A 12,081-nucleotide genomic window follows, 5' to 3' on the forward strand; every position below is an offset into this window, starting at 1 on the left:
TACGCTCAAACGCTCCAGGACCAAGGCGTGTTTGAAACCCTCGTAAGTTAATTTTAAGTTTTTGATCTTAATTATTTGACATTTCAAAATAGCTGGTAAGAAGCCTTATTACTTTGACTTTGACTAAGTAAAGAACAGAAATTTTCATCCAGTAAAGGTATTTTCCAAGGCATATAATAACCAACCAACCGTACAAAATAACTAGTTTAAAAATATATTTTTCTTGATTGTAATTTATTACATATGTCAACAATATTTTTTAAAATTATTTACTTCGTCCGCGTGAAATTTAGTTTTTCATATATCCTTCGGGAACCATAGATATTTCCGAGATGACAAGTAGCCTACGTGTTAATCCAGAGTAAAATCTATTTCCATTCCAAATTTCAGCCGAATCGGTTCAGTAGTTGCGGCGTTAAAGAGTAACAAACATCCAAATAAACATCCATACAAACTTTTGCGTTTATAATATTAGTAGGATAAAAATACACTTAAACTTGTGGCATAGGTGTTCAGTGTAGACTACATTGTCGGCTTAGATGGGATGTGGATTGTAATAATAGTCATCGTCGGTGAATAAAAAAGAATATTTTATTGTTTTACTATAAAAGTATAAAAAATTATATAATTTTCGGCGACCGCAGCCCACATAAATATAAGTAACACACCAAGAGGCGTGTTGAAAGTTATAAAAACTACAATAAAAGCGCCACGAGTGCGATTCCGTGTAACCAGACATCCAAATCACCTATTCCGCGAGGCGCTACCCTATAAAAAGCCTACAATTTCATTAAATCCACCCTAAATAGTTACAAAGAACTTTGTTATTTCGCTGTCAGTCAGCGTTTAAAGCCCGACAACAAAGTTAAAACGAAGTAATTAAAAAAGAAAACACAGAATACTTACAAAGTCGGAAGCCGGTCTCTCTTCACTTAAATTACTTGCGATTACACCGACAAAACGCTTAATGAAACACGTTAAATCGCACCAACTGGTCTTGCCGCGGCCCGCCACGCCACCATTCCTAATGTAAAGCTAAGCGCAAATAAAAGTCAAACGATTCGACTGCGATTTAGAAAGAAAAAATCGGTTTCTGTTAACTTATCGATGTTTTTAATTTCACTACTATTAAATGATTGGTTCTGCATCTGCATTTTTTTTATGTATAAAAATTCCTACATCACGAAATATAGCAACTTCAACTTTCGGCTGGTGGGAGGCTTCGGCCGTGGCTAGTTACCACCCTACCGACAAAAACGCGATTTAGCGTTTCGGTACGATTTCGTATACAAACCGAAAGGGGTGTGGATTGTCATCCTACTCCAAACAAGTTAGCCCGCTTCCAACTTAGATTGCATCATCACTTACCATCAGGTGAGATTGTAGTCAAAGGCTAACTTGTACAGAATAAAAAAAAGCAATGTATATTGTGTATCAAACTTTAAAAATGTTAAACTGTAAGCAAGCTATAAAAATCGCGAATAATTTGTTTCGTGTTTTCGAAGATTATAGTAAATCACACACGTAAAAGGATTAAGACTAAAAAGGACAAATAGTAAATCTTTATATATTTACTATAAAACTAAATATGAACTATGTCACTTTCACTGAGATGAATGTAATGATATATTAAAGTATTAGGTATAATAAATAGCAACACAACATTGGAATCGTTTGGGTTCACTTTGAAGTTATAGTAAATAGTAACGCTCTAGCAAATTCTAAATTCAAATATTATTAATATTATGCTAGTTACTCTACTAAAGTCCCACCGTAAGAAGTGTTGGATCCTTGAAACTACTTCAGCAAAGTCCATTAGGGAATATAAACCCACGTAATTTTCCTTCATATTACGCCGTATACTATATCGATCTTATATTTCGAGTCGTGTTTAATTATCGATGATTAAATGAAGTCAATACTACTATAATACTAGTACACGTATACACATGTATACGTATATATGGAACGCGGGAACCAAAGATTTTTCCGAGATAAAGTAGCCTTTATGTTACTCAATAACCTCATCTTCTAGAAAAGTCTAACTAAAATTTAATTTTAGTGGGACTGTTGCTGTTATATTGAAATGCTGCTGTTATATGCTGTTATATTGAAATCATAGACAGACAATTCAATTTTATTTTATTTTCATTTGAAGATTAATTTATTTTGTAAATACTTATTAATCTAAGATTAAATATGAAGAAATTACAAATGTGGGTGGAATGGTGACTTTTGTGTCGGAAATTGCTTTCACTATAAAGAAAAAAGATTTCAATAACGTCGGGATAATCAAATCTTCATCGTATAAACTCTCCGTAAACAGCTTACAAATTGGCCTCTCCTACAAATTGGTTTGTGAGCTACCATAGATAAATACACAGAAATACAGACACTAATACAAAGACTCACAGATACATAAACACACAGATACACAAATACACACAGTAATGTTATAACACTCCACTTATTCAACACAAACACCATAAGTCGGATTGTATCAGGCCTTAGTTTGCACAGAGCTTTATCTATCGGACTACGTTATGTGGTGTGTGGTAGTTTTTTACTCAAATATCATACCCGTAAGGAAAGATGGGCCTACGTCAGTAGAGTCCATTATCTAGATCCTTTTAAACCTTGAAATTAATGTTATAGAAATATATTTATTATTTTATTATATTATTCCTTTTTTAACGATTTATTTGTATTGGTAAATAAAAATACACTATAAGTACAAAATACTCTTTGAGAACTTTATTTCGCTGAAGTAATTAGTTGCGTTGAAAAGATAATATTCTTATTAAATATTAATAAGAAAATAAAGATCAATTAGATCAATTATAAAGATAAGAATTCTGACACTATGAATATACACAGTATTTGTGTATCTGTGTAATTTCCACTAATTCAACAGAAAAAACGTAAGTCGGATTGTATCGCGCCTTAGTTTGCACAGAGCTTTACTTAGCGGACTACGTTCTGCGGTGGGTGGTAGTTTTTACTCAAATATCTTACCCGTAAGGAGAGTTGGAACTACTTCAGTAAAGTCCATTAAGGAATATAAACTCACGCCGCGGTGATTACAAATGCCACCGATTTCGGAGACCGTTTTGGGTCGATTAGAGCTTTTTAATTGAAACCTTCCCGACTGAACTTTGAACGGACATCATTTTTAAATTAACCGACCCTATTGACTATTTTACGTGTTATTAGATCTTATTAAACCTTTTAATGAATATTTCAATATATATTTCTACTGATTTTATGATATTCTTAAATTAAACGATTAAATTTTTATAATTAAACGATCCTTCGAAAAATCGAAAAATAATATCGGTCTTATTGACGAAGACATGATCAAAATTAATAAATAAAACGATATTTTTATTCCTAAAAACCATTATTTATTAGTTAATACTAATAGGTAAGTATATGGTAGAAAACAAAGTCTGTACATTTAGGTATTTTCAACTACAGATGCGATTTCCAACAATAGTTATGGTAATTGAAAAACAAGGTTTAATACGTGTATTATAATTTCAAAAAATGTCATAGTTCAGAGCTTCCACGCCAACAAAGTCGCGGGCTTCCGTTCATCATCATCATTATTAACCCATATTCGGCTCACTGCTTAGCTCGAGTCTCCTCACAGAACGAGAGGGGTTAGGCCAATAGTCCACCACGCTGGCCCAATGCGGATTGGCAGACTTCACACACGCAGAGAATTAAGAAAATTCTCTGGTATGCAGGTTTCCTTACGATGTTTTTCCTTCACCGTTTAAAACACGTAATATTTAACTTATTCCGTTAGTAATATATAAATACTAGCGGACGCCCGCGACTTCGTCCGCGTGAAACTCGATGTAAACTTTCAACTACCCCAACCCTACCCTACACCCTACCCCTACCCTACTCCTACCATACCCCTACCCTACCCTTACCCTACCCCAAAACAAAAAAGTAAAAAGTATCCTGTGTTCTTCTCCTGGCTCTAAACTACCTCCCTGCCAATTTTCAGCTAAAGCGGTTCAGCCGTTCTTGAGTTATAAGTGGAGTAACTAACACGACTTTCTTTTATATATATATAGATTAATACGTAAATTATAATTCAACCCTTTAAACAGGAAGTTGAAAATGAACACGTAATGTATTAAATCACGGTGGACGAGCTCATACAATCGCTCCGTATAAATATGTAAGCGAAGGAAACGCTGACGTCTGCGTTCCGCCGCGTCGGTGCGGAAGCCGCGTCAATTAACTTGGCCGCGATGACATATTAGTCTTTGTTCCCTGTTCCCTGTTCCCTCTTCCCTGTTCCAATGTCCCCAGCTCGCTGCCACTCCCCCGCCACTTTCTATGCCCGCAAGAAACTATCTACAAGACTTAACGGCCGACTACTGAAACGTCAATTAATTGCTGTAGCCATTTTAGTGACTGGTTTTTAATGCGTACTATAAGAACATGATGCAGAATTTGGTTTTATCTATGTAATATACTATCTGACGTCGCGCGGTTTAACCCGCGTGGTTCCCGTTCCCGTAGAAATACCGAGATTATATATAGCCTATAGCTTACCTCGATAAATGGGCTATCTAACACTGAAACAATTTTTCAAATCGGACCAGTAGTTCCTGAGATTAGCGCGTTCAATCAAACAAACAAACAAACTCTTCAGCTTTATAATATTAGTATAGATTAGCCGACGCCCGCGGTTTTACCCGTGTAGTTCCCGTTTCCGTGAGAATATGGAGATAAAATATAGCCAATGACACTCACAAAAGAAGTTTCAGTAGACGCTAATATACCAGAAACTCTATCTGTTTATACTATCAATAAAGTATAGATATTTTAGATATTACTATGTTATAAAAAGCGCAGATTATTAGAGGGAATACAGCCATAGACATGTATAAAAATCTTTATTAATGCCTATGTCTAGCAAGAGATATCCATCGGCTTAGTGAGCATGTTTTGTATGTATAAATTTAGTGTTCTTATATGCGATTTAAACGATTTGCTTGATATATACTAAGGAGGATTTTTAAACATTCCAAATATTCAATCTCTCTCATTTCAATCTCATCTCGATCTCAATTCGTAAACCATAGGTTCAATTTCGCGATTGATTTACAATACGAAAAGATTTTTCGTATTGTACAATGTCAATTAAATGACTGTATTTAATTTAATTATACACTAAGTTTACCTAAATAAAATATAGTAATTTCAGTATTTTTCAATTAATTATACAGTTATTTCTGCAAGTTATTAATCTGTAATCAAACCTAATTTATATTTTAAACTATAACTTAGCTAATGTAATTGTGATTACAGGTAGGCTTAAATTAGAAAAATAAAATGTTAAACTTCAAGAAACACTCAAAGTTGAATCAGTGATGCGCCAGAACTATCCCCGAATTTTATGTTACGTAACAGTGTCAAAATAATTGCTTGGAATACATTTCCTGGCATTGGTTTGCAGTATTTTTTATTCTCGAAAAATTCAATATCACGTCGAGCTCCTGCCAGATGTCGGACAATTAAATTCCCCGGATCGATACTAAATTAAATAGATCCACTGCGAAAATAAAAAGTTTAGTGACTGTCAATGTCAAACAAAGAAGATGAAAAAAGTTTTTTCTCTCAATTCCATTTTCCTCCACGATTCCTCTTTCACAGTCTCTAAAAGTTTTCAAAATAAGAGGTTTTCGCGAGAGTCTCAATTATCGATAAAGACGATATTAAAAATTCGTTTGTTTTGTTCTTCGCCTGAGCCCGGAGAGCGGTGTCCCCTTTTTTCTATTGTTTCCGTAAGAAGGGAGCCAGGAGCGGCGGCAAACGATAATCACAAATTTGAATTTCGGCCTGCAAGTACTGACTGAATCATCCGATTTTGCGCGTCGTTTATCATAGCGAATAATTAGGCGAAGGGCAAGTTATTTTTCCGTTAGAATAATACTATTTACTTCGTTGAGCAGCTCTTTTCGGTTGACGATTATTTTGCTTTTGGTTTTATTGTGCTAATTACAACTTTTACAAAAGTGTCTCAAAAACAAAAACATTGTTTTAGCCCTCTGCTTTGTAAAATGACTTTAAGCCGTCAGCCTCAGCCATTAACACAAAACAACCAATAAATATTTCTTTTAACATAATATTTAATGATATTATATAGAGGTAAAGTTTGTGGTAAGTAATCCCTGGATCTATACCGATCTGTACCATTTTGAAAATTCTTTTATACCAATAGAAATCCTTCCACATTAGTTGTAAATGTCTTAAGCTATATCGCCGTAAGCTCCCGGTAACGGGAACTATATGGGTGAAACCGCGGGGCATCGGCTAGTATTTTATAACCTCGTCCGCTGTTCATCGATAAATAGATTACCTATGGCGACGTCGTGATCAATGGCGACTTGCAGCACCACCGTGTTTTGACTTATGACTTTCGTTTTTCTTGAGAAAAAGGCTGATTACTGTTTAAAAGAAGACACCGTTACATAGCACACGCATCAAGTTGAAAACCTCCTCCTTTTTTGAAGTTTATTAAAAATATGATTTGTTTCTAAAGTAAAAATAGACGGAACAAAATAATACTAAGGGTTAACCCCTGTCCCATAAAGAACACATACAATAATGTCCAGTGCTCTTCAAACTTAGACGTATCTATCTCGATGTTTAAGCTCATGCGCGTTTATATAAGAACACAGCAATGTTGCCTGGATGACTCCCTGAACCCGATGACCTCTACTGTTAGTAAGACTATCTTCTCATTACATAATACAATCAGCAATGCCTTTGAAATCGGCTAAGGATCAATAGATTCTCTGAATTTACATGCGTAGTTGCCGTTTGGTAATACTATGATAAAGGAACATGCTCTAAATTTATTCGTGAGCATTATAGTGTACCTAACATGTATGAGGCACTGCTCCCTTAATGTATTCATGTAATTCGCATATCCGGCATCCCCTTTGACCGGCCACGCAACACCGCATGGGCTGCCCGGATAGAGTAATATAACCTCATGTTTTAAAACCATCCATCACGTTTAATGTCCATATAAAAGAAGCAACGAATTTTCCATTCCTTTCTCACGTATTTAACTCTCGTAGATTGTTTTATTACGAACTTTTATTTCATTTGCTTCGTCTGTAATCCTATGTGCCTCTTTGGTTCTTAATTGTTTTGCAATCTGCTTTTCAAGCATTTGATTGAGTTATAATTCGGCTTACCTACCTGATTTCAGAGGAATACAAGAATAATTTTATGCTTGGTCACTCATCAATATGAGCAAGTGGATCAATAATGGCTAAATAAGTTTGGATAATTCTTGCAAACGTTATGAATACCAATGTAACTTTTTATCTGCATCAACTGATCATTATATTCGCTAAGACGTTTTAGAGGTAGATACCTACAGAAGATAAAGGCCAATATGAGACTTGAATAAATAAAAAAGAGCCCTAAATTACAAATTAAGGAAAAAAATCTATACTGATATTATAAAGCTAAAGAGATTGTGAACGCGCTAACCTCAGGAACTACTGGTCCGATTTAAAAAATTCTTTCAGTGTTAGATAGCCCATTAGAAGGATATAGGCTAAATTATCCCCATATTCCTACGGGAACGGGAACCACGCGAGTGAAACCGCGAGGTGTCAGCTAGTGTGAGTTTAAAGTAGAAGCTAGTTAATCAATATATTTATTTAAATTTTTTACATACCATTTTAAATTTTAGAAATTATATTGGTGAGTCCGTTTATAAAGAGAAGTTTCAATGTTGTTTCGAAAACAAATGAAATGCATTCGTTAAAACAATTCAATAGACGAAATTTCCTTCCAATGCGCGTACCCCCGATATTCATTATGATGTAGGAAATTCGTCAAAACACGATTGTCTGGAGCGGAAATTGTGCACTCAGTCTCGAAAGTCGAAACGCACGAATTTTGTTTTTGATCTTTTCCAGTTGCTACACCTTATTTTTTGGAAAATAATGGAATACGAGTGCAGCATAAGCTGCAATAAAATTCAAAATTGATTAATGATAAAACGGGTTTCAAAAACGGAACAGCCGCTTGCATGTTTCCCGTTGAAATTGTATAGTTTTTTGTAATTAAAATCTATGTGTTATTCCAGTTTAGGATCTACCAAATTTGATCAAAATACATCAAGTGGTTTTGCGTGAGTGTGAGTAATAATCATCCTGATACACAAACTTCATAATTTTGAAACATTTTAATAGTTCTGCTGATTTTAATAGGTGCGCCAAGACTGTCACAAAAAATAGAATCGTGACGTTTTCATCATTATTTTTTTGGAACATAATTTTTTTTTGACACCATGTCATTCTTAATCGTGAGCTTCCGCATATTCCAACTACGTTTATCAGTATTATAGAAAACTAGCGGACGCCCGCGACTTCGTCCGCGTGGAATTTAGTTTTTCACAAATCTCTCGGGAACCATGGATTTTTCCGGGATACAGAGTAGCCTATGTGTTAATCCAGGCTATAATTTATCTCAATACCAAATTGCAGCTAATTAAGTTAAGTAGTCGAGGCGTGAAAGAGTAACAAACATTCATATCATTAAAACCATCAGTTTTCAAAAATCTCGAGAAACCATGGATTTTTTCGGAATAAAAAGTAGCCTATATGTTAATCCAGAGTAAAATCCATTCCCATTCTAAATTTTAGCCAAATCGCTTCAGTAGCAGCGGCGTTAAAGAGTAACAAACATCCAAACAAACTTTCGCGTTTATAATATTAGTAGGATAGTCCAGTTACTGTAAATTCAGAAATAAATCTAACTAAGTAAGACTATTATATTTTAAAATAAAATATAACGTTTGAAGCTTTAATCCTGTAGTCGAGAAGCCGTGCGTTTTATATCAAACTTTGTCTTTATTTTCTACTTTCATACATTCATTTTATTCGTTCAAGAACTGTCCAGCTTTCTTTAAACTTTAAAATACTCGTACTTCCTCGGAAAAAGACTGCGAATCCGTTTCTAAACTTGTTTGTACTATACTTTTATTTTTAATTGCTAAAGGCTATTATTTTTTGAGTTCATTATTTTCAACTGTCTTTTATTATTTCAAACGTTAGGCAGGTATGTTTTTACTCGTAATATGATTAGAAGATTTGCATTATTAGGAACTAGGAGATCTAAGATACGGTTTCTCGCTCGGCTCAATAAAGAATACGTATTAATATAACCCTACAGGTAAAAAAATACCGACATAGCTCGAGTTGTTGAGAGAAACGAGTTGCCTAGTTCGATGAGCCGATGGACGTTGGGGTCCCAAAGTGCTGGAATGGCGACCCCGCACTATTAAGCGTAGTGTTGGTCGACCCCCACCAGGTGGACTGACGATATCAAGCGAGTCATTCGCTGAATGCAGACGACTCAGTATCGTGATGTTTCGAGTCCCTACAAAAGACCTAAGTCCTGCAGTGAACGTCCATCGGCTGACATGATGATGATGACAGGTAAAGATATAAAACATACAAACTGTTCAAAATTGCGGGTCAAACCTTAGATTACATAATTTCTGAACGTTATGTGATATCGTTGCATATGCATACTCTTTATATTGAAAAGAAACCTTGAATATGGAATAATTGATTGCTTTTCTATACACTACGATGCACATAAAGATCTATATAGAAACATAGATCATAAATGTACATAGGCGAATAGACTTATCTTACATTAAATTGAAAATACCCAGCTTTTACTGCAAAATAAAGATGGAAACGCAAATGGACTGAATATGTAGTCGCGATTCAATCAGGGAGCTATAGAGAGACCGGACGATCTCAAGATCACAGCCCGCATACTAAATTATTAGCCCTTAGTTATTTATGCATCATGAGCCAACATCTTAATAGCGAGCGAGAGTTATGTCCAGCCTAAAATAATATTTTGTGTAAATGTTTGAAAATAAACAAGCGCCGCTCGCCGGTGCTTTACATTCACAATATGTCGTAAGTTTAGTGTTCGCCCTTGTGGCAGTTTAATATTTTAATGGGCCCAATAAAGCATGCTCTAAGTTCCAATTTATGTACCTCCGCAATTTGATGGGTTGCTATAAAATTATATCATAGGCTTACCTTTGGGTGTGCTCTTCTGGGAAACGCCACTTTGGGGTCTATCTGTAAAGATAAAATAAAGTCTTGAATATATTTTTCTACATTATAAGAATGGCGCATTTCTCATTCCTCATCGTGCAATGTCTCATTGAAAATTTGATAAAGATTTGCGAGGCACCGGGTGAAATAAAAAATGGAAGGGATGCTTTGCCTAACAATGACAAAAGCATTTATCGACCACATCAAAAATAAATAAATATTTTTGAATAATAGAAGCCTTTGAAACGACATTACATTTTTTATTATACTAATTATAGGGGTATGTAAATTTGTAATTTAATAAAAATTAAAATAATTTAACTTAACAAAACACATGAAATTTCAATTGTAATTCGTAATAATTGACAAGATAATACAATTACAGCGTTTGTTAAAATTAAAATATATTGTGAAACATTTTGCCATGTGTTTAACAATCGTCATCATTTTCATTTCTTTTAAAACATCACGATAGACTAACATTTTTCGATTTACTTTTCATGGAATAATGTCAATTCATCAGATATCTTAGTACTTATACAACAGACTACACTTACTTTGTGGCTAGATAGAGATGTGTGTATTGTCCAAATTTATTATTCATATTTATTTAAACCTATAACATATTTTATGTATTATTTACTAATATTATAAACGCGAAAGTTTGTATGGATTTTTGGATATATGTTTGGACGTTTGTTACTCTTTAATGCCGCTACTATTGAAGCGAATGGAAATGGATTTTACTCTGGATTAACACATAGGCTACTTTTTACCCGGAAAAATTCATGGTGTCCCGAGATTTGCGATAACTGATGATTTTGATGATATGAATGTTTGTTACTCTTTAACGCCTTGACTACTGGACCGAAATAGCTAAAATTTGGTATTGAGATATATTATAGCCTGGATTAACACACTTTTACTTTTTATCCCGGAAAAATCCATGGATCCCGAGGGATTTGTGAAAAACTAAATTCCACGCGGACGAAGTCTCGGGCGTCCGCTAGTAAAATATAATGACTCACTATGGTTTTCACAATGGCCAAGTGCGTAAAATGGAAAACGATGGTTTTCAAGGTGCCCTTTTTAACGACCAGCTAATTTTAATTTATAAAAAATAAGCAATGCAGATAAACCGACCGCGTCAACAGCACTGAGAAGACGGGCTAGTTAATTTTAACTTAATGACTCGAGCACGAAAAAAAAAATCACTCAGGCGTTTCCACCCTCTAATCATGGGCGTACGTCCGGGGAGGAAGCGAGCGCGATAAATTCGCATCGCATGCGGCACTGGCCAGAAAAAAGGTACACTTTTGATTCCGAAGCATTGCTTCCAGTACCTTGTCCAGTACCGACTTTGCGACATATCTCTACTAGTAAAATAGCAGAATGTTTTATAACTAGCGGCGCCCGCGACTTCGTCCGCGTGAAAGTCGATGTAAGCTTTCAACGCGTATTTCACCCCGTTTTGTTTATATTGTTGTAAATGAATGGAGGTGAAACGCAGACGCACGTTTTGTAAGTAGTCCTCTGATCATTTTACAAAGATATAACTCAAAATGTAAATAATAGGAAAAAATCCCCCGATTTCGATAATATATAGCTTATAGCCTTTCTCGCTAAATGGGCTATCTAACGCTGAAAGATTTTTTTAATCGGACTAGTAGTTCCTGAGATTAGCGCGTTAATGCAAACAATAAACAAACTCTATAACTTTTTAAAATTAGTATAGACTAGTGGACGCCCGCGACTTCGTCCGCATGAAAGTCGTTCTATCCTACATATCCTACCCTACCCTAACCTACCTCTACCCTACCTCTACCCTACCCTATCCCAACCCTACCCCTACCCTACCTCTACCCTACCCTACCCCTGCCCTACACTACCCCTACCCTACTCCTACCCAACCCTACCCTACCCCTACCCTACCCTGCACTTCTTTATT

The 12,081-nt window shown here is 35.2% G+C and overlaps 1 protein-coding gene across 1 annotated transcript in view; it reads right to left on the reverse strand.

Moving 5' to 3' along the window:
- The window catches only part of LOC112046921 (uncharacterized), a gene marked incomplete in the record, with an annotated part of 744,411 nt that overhangs the window by 329,719 nt on the left and 402,611 nt on the right, over window positions 1–12,081 (reverse strand). The window contains 1 exon segment of the mRNA XM_052881817.1: window positions 10,116–10,157. Within this exon segment, the coding sequence (XP_052737777.1) occupies window positions 10,116–10,157 (42 nt within the window).

Source organism: Bicyclus anynana, chromosome 5 (assembly GCF_947172395.1).
Source record: "Bicyclus anynana chromosome 5, ilBicAnyn1.1, whole genome shotgun sequence".
Lineage (NCBI taxonomy): Eukaryota > Metazoa > Arthropoda > Insecta > Lepidoptera > Nymphalidae > Bicyclus > Bicyclus anynana.